Below are 14,016 nucleotides of genomic sequence, written 5' to 3' on the forward strand. Positions count from 1 at the left end.
CATTTTCCTTGGCTATCTAGGGTTTGGGGTACTCTTTATAGTTGATTTGGTCATCTAAAGTTGCGTTAGTGTACCCTATAACCTCATTATTTCGATAATTCCACTTATACCCTTTATCAAATACCATCTATAGCCTCAAATCATTCCCAGGTATTACACATCACTTTGGGATTATTTGATAAATGTTTTAATAACCTTCACTAGAACTCGTAGGAACTCAAAAAACATTTATGGCATAAGACTGGCCCTCGACACAGAAAAGTCACAAGTTGTGACATTCTCCCCCACCCAATTTCGCAATACCCTTGTTGTTTGGTGACCCTTGCCTACTCCATTCGTGCAAAACACTTGGCGCGTCACCATCTCCCAAGTATACCCTTACCTTATTATTTCCCTTGGAGCACCTAAGGTGTCAATACCTCGAGCTTCTCATATCATCTCTTAAGTAGCCACCCAATACACCATTGCGTGCTTGTCGGCACCTCAACCCAAGATCTCTCAACGCACACCTTCATGCTACCACAGAGCATTAGTCTGGTACCATATTATCACAACTTGACACATGCCCTTATGCTATGATTCACTTGTTCACACAAAGCTAGCCTTTTTCTCTACGCAACAAACATATGACTACTTAAAATAAAGGATCTTAAAGAAGCACACATGTATACACAACCATATAATTAAAAAAACCCATAAGAACTCGAAAAACACTCATGACATATGATTGACCCTTGATCAACACTAGTGAGTCACAGGTCATGACATATGTATCTAAAGTGTTTGTTTTATTACTACTCAAATGATTTCACATCATACATTTCATGAATATAAATAGATAAATAATCAATAATGATTGTTAATAGGGTGTAAGCTAGAATAGTTAGTGAGCGAGGTAAGGTTGGAGCTATTAATTTCTATGGGATTGGTCTAGTGCACTAGTACTAGAAAGTGAAATATGCTTTGTCATGAAAGTTGGTTTTAATATTCATTAACAAAAATAAGAGTTCTTAGGAAAATTTTGTTTTTGTTACTTAGTGTCTCTCTTAATGATCTTCCATGACATAAGTCTTGTTGAGTTTGTTGCTAAGGATATTTTGATAATGAATGTTTAATGATAATTTTGATATCAATGATCTCATAACATTCTCATAGAAATGTGATAAGGTTGTTTGTGAGGGTGTGGTGAGTCTTATTGCTTTGAGCTAATTAATATGCCTTCGGTTGCCTTATGATGATATGGTCAAGAAACTCTAATAGGTTTATCTATTGATAAGGTTGTTTGTTGAATCTATGCTATGTCTAAATAATATGTTTGATATATTAATATATTCCTCTTTAGGGATATATCCTAAAAATAATGCATGAGTGTTATGTTGAGCTCATGATATTTTAAGTATATAAAGAATGTGGCAGCATCACTCTAAGTTTAAGAGCAATCTATTTCATATATGTATTCTTAATGTTTAAATGAGAAACATCAAGTTCTTAACCAAATAATCACGCACTCAAGTATTGGTTCTTCAGTTTTTAATCTATAGAACTTAGATTGTCTATTTGATATTAAGTATCAAACCCTTAAAGTTCTTAATGTTGTAAACTTTTTTATGAAAAAACACTCAAAGAATTTATAAAATTGAATGTTTGTTGGTTGAAAAGCAAAAACATTCAAATATCTGAAAGTATTTAGAGTTTAATGAATTCAGCAGTATTTGATCAAGCTGTTGTGATTTCTTAAGGTATCAATTGAGTGATGCTTATTCTTTCATTCGGATAGAGTTTTCAATGCTTTTAAGTAATCATGTTTTGATTTATCTATCTTTCAATTATTACTCAGAGTATATAATATTCGTATATGTGTAAGATGCATTTTAGAGATTAAATATTTTCTATTTCAATCAAATGATACTTAAGCCATTCGACTTATGTGTGTTCTTGATTTTAAAAATATGAATGAATTATCATGTTACTCAAGTTGCTATGTTTTAACTAAGTTGAATAATTTTTTATTTGAATTTAGAAAAAGAAAACTTCTAGTTGAGTAACAATTGTTGTATTCAACCTATTATCATTAAAAAAATTATATTTCTACTCTAGTAGAAGTTTCTAATTGTTCAAGTGATTGTGATTGGAAAGATAGTTTTTAACCTTCTTTCACAACAACACTTGAGTATTCATATGTTAGCATTTAAATGAGTAAGGTTGCATTCTCTTTACTATTTTCAAGTTATTTTTAATTTTTAATTTTCTAAAATAATGAAAACGCGTTTTCTTTGCTGTTTTTAAAAATATATTTTTGAAAACAAAAAAAAAATGTAAAGAAAACTCAAAACAACAAAAAATTGTTTTGAGTGTTTTTATCCAAAACAAACTCAAAACTCAAAACATATTTATTTATTCATATTTTATTATTGTAATGGGAAAAAATATTACAAAATTCATTAACTTAAAATGTATATATTTTTTTAATAATATATTAACATTAAATATTTATAATTTACTTAATAATCAAATTTATTGAATAAAATATCATTAAAAAAATATTTTCAAAATTCCAAAGAGAACGCGTTTTCTAATTTTCTGTTTTGAAAAATAGTTTTTCAAAATGACAAAGAGAACGCATTTTCAATTTTTTAAAAATAGACTAGCAAAACAGAAAACTGAAAATGAATTCAAAACTTAAAACTGAAAATTAAAAAGTAAAGAGAACGCACCCTAAGTGTTTGAACCTAATGAAATTGAGTATCTTAAAAGATTTTGAAAGAATAAATTGAGTATATTGTGTATCATATATTGTTTTCGAATATATCAATATTTAGTCGAATGAATTCTTTAATCAATAGAGTGATAAAAGAGTTCATATCAAGCTTTTGTGCTTGTTTATCCAATCAACTAAAAAAATGTTTTAGTTGAATGATAATTAGGTTCCATAATGATAATTTTCTTAATCTTGTCAAAGTTATCAATTGTCTTTTGTGCTAAACAAAGAGTGATTCTTCGTTTTAATTTTAGCAATCAATTGATTGGTATAGTTCTCTCAAGTATTAGTATAATACATCTTCCTTGATTTATGTAAAAGGGCAAAAATGATAGTCTTTGATAATATATTTCTATTTGAGTTAAATCATGACTTGATTCGAGCATTAAAAATGTTTGGATCAAGTATCTAAGTTAAAAATTCAAGTGGTTAAAATTTTAGAATAATTGATAGCATTTCATTTGAGTATTTAATGTTTCACTTGGGTGAAAATCTTTGAAATAAATTAGGATCACCATCCGAATGAGATGGTTTTTCAATCAATTGGTGATGTTGTATTCGAGTGATCAATGCTTCATTCGAGTGAGAATTTTTTATTCTAACTTTGAAAAATCAATCAAATTATAGGTTCAAACCAATTGAGTGATGATGTGTTCAAATCAAGTGATAAAAATGTCCAATAGAGTGGAAATGCTTTGTCAATCTAGTGGAAGAAAGGCTCACTCCAATGGATTTCAAGCCAATAGAAATTGCTCTCTACTTTTGCAAGAGTATTCGAGTGGATTAAGTCTTCAATTGAGTGGCAGCTATACTGATAAGAATCAAATAGAGTGAATTTTTTGCCGATCAATTATCTTTAAATCTAGTCGAGTGTCACCAAAATCTACTTGAGTGAAAGTGTGTTGAAATTGAAAAATATAATCATTAAACTTACCATTACAAACAAATGAAAAGTGGTATATCTCGATCTTAACAATTACAAAAAGGCTTTTTAAACACTCTTTGAGCATATTTTATGCATCTAATCTTCGAGAACAAAGATATCTTGCAAATAATATCTTTTGGGAAAAAAGACTAATGACTATGAAGAGAAATAGCATAAAAGGTAGATGGCGGCTAAGTAAATGCTTGTTGATCCCGAGCTATACTCTTTAATCTCTATCATTATTCTTACGAAGAAAGATAATCTTAAATGCATTCATTATGCTTTAGAAAAAGAAAAAGAATATGCCTTGTCTTCCCATTTTCTTAAATCTTTGTAATTTATTAGAGAACCTCGTTCTTTGTTGTGAACTTTCATTGCAAGCTTTTTTTATATTCTTCATACTTTTACTTCTTGTAAGCTTTAGAGGTTACGTTTGATCTTTTAAAAAGTAATGGTTACGCCTCATCCTTTAAAAAATAATTATTGCAGTTGATAATTTGAAAAGCCATTGTATTGTGGTATAATCCTTCAATATATATATATATATATATCACTACATTCTTATTCAAAAGAAAATTCAAGTTTTATTATTATCACTAAAAGTTTGCATTTTTAGTATTGAATTTGAAAATTATAAGGTTTAAACTGTCTTGTTTACTTACTTGCATTAAATTCTAATTAAATCTAAAACACACTATTTTCTAACAAGTTTACACTTAAAGCATCAGCTTTCACAAGTTTCAAAAAGACCTAACTATTTTACAAAAAGGTTATATAAAATTGAAAAAAATTAAAAACACTCAATTCACCCTACTTAGATGTTCATTACTTTTACAAATCTATTCATGTCATGTGTCAGGTAAAGAAGAGACATCTTAGTAAAATATTTAGAGGGCCATTCTCTTTACGATTTAATTTTGAATTTTGAATTTATTTTTAATTTTTTGTTTTGATAATCAATTTTCAAAAAATTGAAAATATGTTTAATTTATTATTCTAAAAAACTGTTTCTCTAAACAGAAAATTAGAAAATACATTTTATTTGAAATTTTAAGAATAATTTTTTATGATATTTTATTCAATGAATTTGATTATTTAGTAAATTAGAACTATTTAATGCTAATATATTATTAAGAAATATATATATTTTAAAATTAGTGAATCTTGTAATATTTTTTTTATTACAAAAATAAAATATAAATAAATAAATAAATTGACTTGACAAACAAATAGAAAGGAAAAAGTCCAAAAGCTATATATATATATATATACATATTATATTACATTATAATACAAGCTTCTAGAAACTTGGTTGGAGGAGGGGAAAGCCAAAAAGCCATGGAGAAGTAGGAGACAACCACTAGAGGAGATTATCGAAGACGACAATAGCAAGATCGACGGCGATGCTCAGCCACAAACGACAGCGTGAGGGTCGCAGGCAAAAGGCAATAGTGGATTGAAGGTCGTTTTTCGCGTTCTGAGTTTTTAGGAGTGTTTTGGCTGAAAACAATCAAAACAACTTGTTGTTTTGGATTTCTTTTATAAAAAAATTCTTTGTTTTAAAAAATATTTTTTAAAATATGAAAGTAAATACATTTTCACTATTTTAAAAACTCAAAATTGGCTGAAAATAACAAAAAGAACATGTCTTTAGTCTCGAGTTTAAAAGAGTATGTACAAATATATTGAGTTGGTATCATCCAATAAAAATGTCAAAAAATGAAAGAAAAGTATGGAGCTATAAAGAGAGATAAATTGCCCAAATGGAAAGTAACTTGTACGCATGAAATTGGTCCACGAGGTTCTCTACTTTTTTTAGGTTAGAAACTGAAAATTTAAAAAAAAATAAAATCACTTACACTAGTAAGTTTGATCGTAGGCAGACAAGGGCGGATCTAAAAATCTATGTAAGGGGAGGCTAAATTTTTTTTTTAAGATATAAAATTACACATCACAAATTTTGGGGTGGGTTAGAATTTTTTTTGATTGAATTATTAGTAAAATTTATTATTTTTTACATTAAAAAAATAATTTTTATATTAAAAAAATATTTTTAATTGTGAACTGCTCTAGACTTCAGGCATGAATCCGCCCCTGATAGTAGACGTGCAAATGTAGAGCTCAAACTATGCATTGTCATAAGGTTGGAATGATGGGATTGTCGTCTTAATAATGTCTTAATAATAGTCACAACTCAAATCGGATAATTTTTGACAAAAGAAGACCATTATGTGTTAGAATAATTTACACAGTTAAAAAAAAAAGAAAATATATATTATTATATATTTAGTTATATTTCTTAAAAAGACATAACTTTTATAAATAGATATAATTATTCTAAAATACTATGGCTATTTACAAACAAATATGTCCTTTAATTTAAATTAAAAGACGTGTCTTTTAATGTTCTAAAGACACCATGATTTTCAAGGAAACATAATTAGTGCAAAGTGGCACACCTTTTCTTTTAAGGGCTAATTATAAAAATAATTTAATCATTTTTATAAATTTATAATTTTATTTAATCTTTTTAATTTTAGTAATTAGGTTTAAATTGACTTAATTAGGTGTAATTTTATCTAATATGTAAAATCGATTTCGATGTAATATAATCATGCTCACTTGGCATGGCACGTGTCGTACAATAACAATATTTATAAGATTCACTTACACAAATAAGTAATATATATATATATTTACAAGTAAGTCTCATAAATATTATTTATTATTAAATGACATCTAATGTGTTAAGTCAGTATGAACACAATTCATCTAAATCGATTATATATATTGAATAAAATTACACCCAATTGAATCAATTTGAAGCTAATTGCTAAGATTGGAAGGAATGAATAAAATTTTAAATTCATGAATATAATTAAATTATTTTTAGGATTAACCCTTAATTTAAATGGAAGAGATAACTTTTAGACAAATAAATATATCTATTCATTTATTTTATCATAACTACTCTTCGTGGTTCTGTCATCTCTTCCTCTCAAAAATATATTAAGTTACTCTAAAAGGAAATTTTAAAAAATTGTTGATTGTAAATTTCTGTTTCTTTAACAAATTTTGGAGATAATTTGTTATTAACCCTATAACAAAAAAAAAAAATAACATAGAAAATCGAGAGGTCTCCGTCGCAATTAGCCTTCAGCTCTAAACGTCTCACTTTCTCTATAAACTCATGATTTGCTTATTCTCTATCCTGTCCTAGATGAATGAATAGGTCAATTATAGGCCGAAATTTAAGAATTGACCTTTTAAATAAACACAATTAATATACAATCTTGTTTGAGGATGGAATCAGGCCAATGCCTCCGCCTTATCCCAAACTTCAGAATGTGTGAGAAGGACCAACTTGGAAAGGTTGCTATAGTAAATTGGCAGTGGTCAAAGTTATGTTATAGCTCTTTGCATATTTTTCTCTTCTACCAAATAATATAAATTGTTAAATTAACAATGACAATTATGAAACGCTACTCATCATTTGCTCAATTTTGACTAAAAAACTAAACGGTCAAACTCAAATAAGCACCCAAATATTTTTAAAAAATAAAAAAAAATATGGATAAGATAAGAATAATATAATAAACAATAAAAATATTTAAAAAAAAAATAAAACTCTTCCCTTTGACTTATCTCGAAGATTAAATTCAAAGCAGTGGATTTGAATCTTCAAATCCGATAGGGTCCGGATGACATGGTGGGGTTGACCTTGGACCCGACCCTGATGGTTACACCCGTAAAAACAATCTATTCGATCTTAAGCTCCGTACCGAACAAGCCGTTTACTGATCATCATGAACAGCCGCCGCGTTGATCACGCACGTGATTAAACTATTCTCTTCAATTCCTAAGTAAAGTCCGGGTCAATCCGGTTGTTGATTAATTATTAGTACACTCGGTGCACTTGATTATTTACGGGAAATTCACGCGGCCAGAAGCCGCGACCCCACGAACCGGACCGGGTTTGTTCGGTGGGGGTTGGTGGAACCGGTTCGTACTTCGTACCAACCCGAACCACCGAAGGAGCAATGGCCAATAGGGTCGTTGTCGCTCAACGACTCCGCACGATCTCAGCCGTCCGGTTCCCCCCACCATCCCACGGCTTACATTCCGGATCATCTCTCAACTACCCCTCCCTCCCATTACTCAATTCGGGGCCCCACGCGTCGTTATCCCTTAATTAATACAAAAAAATACTATTTAAATGTTAAATACTGTTTTAACATTTATAGCATGTTTAAGTTTGATATCTTATAAATTTACATGAATACGACATGAAATATAAAATATCAATATAAATTATGATGATAAATATTAAATTTAAATATCTAAATAATATTTCTGTTTAAATAACGTTTGTTAAAATGAATAAGATAAGATTATATCAAAATAACATTAGAATATTTTTCAAACCAAAATATGGAACGGTCAAAATAAGACTGAAATGCATTTCACGATTTTTATCAAACTATTTATTAAATCTTTTAGAATATACTGGAAGATATATTTATCATTTTTTTCTTATATATAAAATCTAAAATATGCTTATCTTAAGAGGAAAAAAGATAAATATATCTGAAAAATGACAAATAAGAAGTCACGTGACTTATTTTTTAATAGTTATCATATAAGTTTAACAAACACATTGAAAATAACAAAAGTTTGAAATGTTTTTCACATTTTACCTTTTTCGATCTATATCTGTTGATGTACGAAAATCGTCAACTGGAGTCCGAGAGCTCACAATGCGACAACGGGTGCCAAAGAATAAGGAACAGAAGCAAAAGAACAAACAAGAAGCACACAAGATTTTTACGTGGTTCGGCCTGAATCGTGCCTAGTCCACGACTGTTCTTTGGTTATTCTAGCAGAGTCACAGTATGTAATTCAATCATCCTTTTTTTTACAGTAACGTATCCTCCTTTATAAATAGAGTCGTGTTGTTTACAATTCGAATCAGTTCTAAGTATGGAAAGAGTTCATTCCGTTGATGGCGCTTTCCTTATCGTTCGGAATATCATGATAGGTTCCTTCTTTTCAGGGATTTGAATTACTCCTAATAGGCAGGTGTATATCGTTTCCGATTATCTCGCGATCTTTTGGCTGTTCTAATCTTTGGCGCGTCTTTCGGCGAAGCTGAAGTCGTGATGTTGTGATACTGGGATGTTGTTTCGAGTGAGTTCGCTGTCTTCAAACGACCTGACTTTTTACCGTGAGACTCTTCATTAGTGGTCCTCGATCTCTAGGTCTGGCGGGCCTCTAAGGAATTCCGGCCGGTCTATTGGGCCTTGGGTATTTTGAGTTCACCCTGCAGGACCGGGTCCAGCCCGTTAGCTGATTCCCGAAGATCGCCCATAACATTATCTTAATTAACAAACACTATTTTAATAAATTCAAAATTATCCGAATCAAAAAATTATGCCACTTAACATTTAGATTCTCTATTTTAGTATAAACAATTATATTGGTGTTGTTTAAGATAAAACAAAAGTTTAAATTCATGAATATTTATATTAAATTCACTCATATAAATTCTATAAAAAGGTTTTTTGGCTTAATAGTTTTTCGAACTTCCAACATCTAAGTGAGTCAAACTCATAATTTTGTTCTTGTATTTTTATGTCTTTTTTGTGATTATTTAATTTTTTTGTTATTTTAATTATATTAGTAGATGATATTAAATAAACTCTCAGTCCCACCCCAAAATTTCTATTTATTACTAATTTAAAAACTAAATAAAGAGAGATACTGACTAACGAGGATATACGCAGCGTAGACCGTAGCAAAAACGTTAAGGTACAACGAACGTGGACAGAGACGACTGAGATTTTAAAATTATCACTATTAGTATTTGTAAAGATTATGAGAATATTGTCACTCCGGAAAAACTCTATAAATATGGGACCCCTGGCGGCTTACCAAAGCACTGGGGTTGTCCGAACCGAATCATCTCGCAATATCTCCCTCTTCTCTGCGCTGTCTCCGTCGGCTGTGGCTGTGGCCGTGGGGTTTATCGTTTTCAGGTACAGAGTTTGATTCTCTCTGTGATTTCGATTTTGTAAACATTACTCGCATACTCTAGAGAAATCAGATCTGGCGGTAATGGTGTTGATTTTTGTTCCGTCAGTGAGATCTTCCGAGATAGCTTCCAGATCTGGATAGTCCTTGTGATTCTGTTTCGATTTGTGGTTGTTTTTTTGGTTTCTTCTTGCTGGATCAGTATTTTGCGCTTTGAACTACTTCTTGCATACGCTCAAGTGTTTTTTCAATCTTCGTTTCCTGGTTTTGGCTTCTGGAATCCGCTGGTTTTTCGAGGTTTTACTTTTTCGTGAACTTGTTTTTGGCTTTGGAAGCTCGTTTGCGTCTTCTTGATGCTGGAGCTCTTTGAAGCGGTTGGAAAAACATCTACGTCCGTGGATCTAACTTTTTGGCACATTTGGCTAGATTTTTCGGCATGGTAGTCTTGAATCCTTCATCTTCATCTAGCTTACGTGAACTTCTGCCTTTTTTGTTTATTGGCCTTATTATGTGTATGTCCAAATAGGATTTGGTGAAACAGTACAAGCTTTTTTATTCGGTTAGATCTTGTAATTCAAGTGCCCATTTGGCTTAGATCGAGTTGATAGCGAAGGGGTTGGATTATCATTCAACTTTGTTTCATAATTTCTTAGGTTGAATTGAAATAAGTACGTATTATTACGTGCAACTCTAGCGCAAGTGTTAAGAATTGTTTTTGTTTTTTCCATTCCTTTAAGGCCTAAATGGATGTGTCCTATTGCATAGCGGGGGCTTCTTTCTCTTTTCTTTCTGCCGTAAGCGTGAAGCGTGAGTGGCAATATGGGAGATATCCACCTAAGCGTAACATCTTGCCTATAGTTAGGGAAGGGGGCCAGTGGAACATTTTTTAATGATTATATCAGCATGCCACAAACATTTAGGCATTTCCAACTTGGCGGGTTCTAGTGGATCTGCCTCAAACCACCCTAAATGGTTCATCAGTTGGCGACAAATAGGAGGCCTATCTTCAAAAATGTCCAACCGTAAAGAATCTAAAATTAGACTTTCAACCTACAGATCCAATCTGATCTGAATTTGCTGCATAGAATTTTCATAAATTGATCCCAAAAAAACTGGACCCTTTCCCACACAAAAACATGGACTCATGCATGTTCATTAGCATTAACTCCTCTTTATTCTGCTATGATTTGCATATATTCGAATTCCTGATAGATTTTTTATTCCATCCTGTGCCGGACCACTGCCTTATTTTGGGAGTATCTTTGTTTCCTTGGGTGCCAATATCCTTTTTGCATAGTTGCTCCACTCGGCCTGTTTGTAATTTTAGAAAGAAAATTCCAGTGGACCACCTATAAGTATAGAAGTAAAAGAAATTGCAATTATACACCTAAAAGTTATCCGATTCTGGATTCCCAGATGTTTGTATGGTTCGTTGCAGAATGATGTTCAGAGACCTATCTGGAGGCTTTAACTTTATCCTTGTTGTCCCCGACCACTGTCTGATATTAGCTTCCCAACTATCTGTTCCACACTTTAGCTTTTTTACTTTTTATCTTTTATCTTTCTCTTTTTCTTTATTTTTTTGGGTGGGTGTTCTGAACAGCCTAGCACCCTGTTTTGGGATTTCTCAGTTATCCAATATTTTCATAATTTCTTGAAGCATCTTTGTATATAGCAAATTATTCTTTCATTGGTAAAATGAAACTAATTCTTTATTCCCATCAATCAATATGGGTTATCCCTTTGTTCTTGGCCTTCAACAGGATACATTTCGTTGACATATCCTTCTTTTTTTTCCACTTGCTTGGTGCCGGAGGAATATTCCTCTAATGATTCACTTTATGGTTGCTTTGCGTTTTCAGTTTCGGAGAATGGATACCTTTCTTTTCACCTCTGAGTCTGTGAATGAGGGACACCCAGACAAGCTCTGTGATCAGATTTCTGATGCGGTTCTTGATGCCTGCCTTGAGCTAGATCCAGACAGCAAGGTTGCTTGTGAGACTTGCACCAAGACTAACATGGTCATGGTCTTCGGTGAGATCACAACCAAAGCCAATGTAGACTATGAGAAGATTGCGCGTGACACTTGCCGCAACATTGGATTTGTTTCCGAAGATGTGGGTCTTGATGCTGATAATTGCAAGGTTCTAGTCTGTATTGAGCAACAGAGCCCTGATATCGCCCAGGGTGTCCATGGTCATCTCACCAAGCGCCCTGAGGAGATAGGTGCTGGTGACCAGGGTCACATGTTTGGCTATGCCACCGATGAAACCCCAGAGCTGATGCCCCTCAGCCACGTCCTTGCAACTAAGCTGGGTGCTCGCCTCACTGAAGTGCGCAAGAATGGAACTTGCCCCTGGTTGAGACCCGATGGCAAAACTCAAGTCACTGTTGAGTATCAGAATGACAATGGTGCCAGGGTTCCAATTCGGGTTCATACCGTTCTCATCTCCACTCAGCACGATGAGACTGTTACTAATGATGAGATTGCTGCTGACCTCAAGGAGTATGTGATTAAGCCTGTCATCCCACAGAAGTACCTTGACGAGAAGACAATCTTCCACCTCAACCCCTCTGGCCGATTCGTCATTGGTGGGCCGCATGGTGATGCAGGCCTTACTGGACGCAAAATCATCATCGACACCTATGGTGGTTGGGGAGCCCATGGTGGTGGTGCATTTTCCGGAAAGGACCCCACCAAGGTGGACCGAAGTGGAGCCTATATCGTCAGGCAGGCCGCCAAGAGCATTGTTGCCAATGGCCTTGCTCGCCGTTGCATTGTGCAGGTCTCCTACGCCATTGGCGTGCCTGAGCCACTATCAGTGTTCGTCGACACATATGGAACCGGAAAGATCCCAGACAAGGAGATCCTGAAAATTGTGAAGGAGAGCTTCGACTTCAGGCCTGGAATGATTTCAATCAACCTGGATCTGAAGAGGGGTGGCAAGGGAAGGTTCTTGAAGACAGCTGCCTACGGTCACTTTGGAAGAGACGATCCTGACTTCACATGGGAGGTGGTGAAGCCCCTCAAGTGGGAGAAACCCCAGGCCTCCTAATCCATCAAGATTAAATCTGCCTCTGCTGCTATTGCCATATGCTATATATATCATCATCATCATCTAACCAAAGAATCGGCATTATATTCCTATTTAAGCTTTGCTTGGTAATGTTTTCTATTTCTTGTCAATTTTATTCCCCTTGTTTTCATGTCTGTTTTTGCTCATTGTAAGAACATGATGAAAGAATCTGTCATAATTGCTAGAAGAAGCATGTATTAATCTAGGAAAAGAGCATATTGTGTTGCCAGAAAAAAAATAGCAAAAATGTGAGAAGGGGCCCAGCAGCAGCTGCAGCCTCATTATTGTATTATTAGTGATTTATATATATATTGTATTTTTTTGGGTAGCAAGGTCAAGGTGCCTTTCACATAATTGCGATATTGTTTTTAGTAAGTGGCCTATGTATACATTTCCCTTTTGGCGGATTAAGGAGGGAAAAGTAATCAAATTATACATTTCCCTTTTGGCGGATTAAGGAGGGAAAAGTAATCAAATTAATTTTTTATTTCCAAGTGAGCAATAGACACGATAGAACATAGAACCCAAGAATATTAAACAATGGGTATTCATTATACCATTTTAATTAAGTCAATGGCACATTTAAAACTTTTCTTTGAATTGGTTACTCCACAAACAATTTGGCCATTAGGTTTTCATAAGAGTGTCTCCAATGCATTGTCAAATTGCTCGCCAAGCTAAATAGATAGTGAGTTGTGTCGATTTGGAGGCTTCCAACATTGTTTGTCATTGCTGAAGTTTTGGTAAAGCCCAATCCTCTCACCAAATTTGACTATCGATTTTGGCCAAATCACTCTTGCTATCTCTCCCCACAATGGTCATCTCAATGCCTGAAGAGATCCACCATTGTAGCAGATTGAAGATCATCTAAAAGAGAAAATCGATTGGAGAAGACAATTGACAAACGCAACAGAACATATACAGATGTAACAACAATAAGTAGCAAATCATGTGTGCTGATGACCACTAGATTCGATAGCGACAACGAGTAACTTGTTTGACGACAACCACGAAAGGAACAAATCGATCTGGGTTTATGATTATTGATTTTGGGGAATTTTTTATTTATTTGTATATTAAATTAGTGATATTATGTATTTTTATATTTGACTATTGATTTGTATATTTAATTATTAATTTTGTGTATGAGCATTTGATTATTAATTTTGTGTATACATATATTTGATTATTTTATGTATTAAGTGTTCAAAAATAATTCCATGGCT

The 14,016-nt window shown here is 32.9% G+C and overlaps 1 protein-coding gene across 1 annotated transcript; it reads left to right on the forward strand.

Annotated features, from left to right (window-relative positions):
- Window positions 1–9,574: 9,574 nt before the first annotated feature.
- LOC127809921 (S-adenosylmethionine synthase 2-like) lies at window positions 9,575–13,122 on the forward strand. The gene is made up of 2 exons (XM_052349097.1): window positions 9,575–9,718; window positions 11,576–13,122. Exon 2 carries the CDS (start codon window positions 11,585–11,587, stop codon window positions 12,767–12,769), a length of 1,185 nt encoding a protein of 394 aa, XP_052205057.1. The 5' UTR covers window positions 9,575–9,718; window positions 11,576–11,584; the 3' UTR covers window positions 12,770–13,122.
- The last annotated feature ends 894 nt before the right edge of the window (window positions 13,123–14,016 follow it).

The sequence above is a fragment of the Diospyros lotus genome, chromosome 9, assembly GCF_014633365.1.
Source record: "Diospyros lotus cultivar Yz01 chromosome 9, ASM1463336v1, whole genome shotgun sequence".
NCBI classification, from domain to species: domain Eukaryota; kingdom Viridiplantae; phylum Streptophyta; class Magnoliopsida; order Ericales; family Ebenaceae; genus Diospyros; species Diospyros lotus.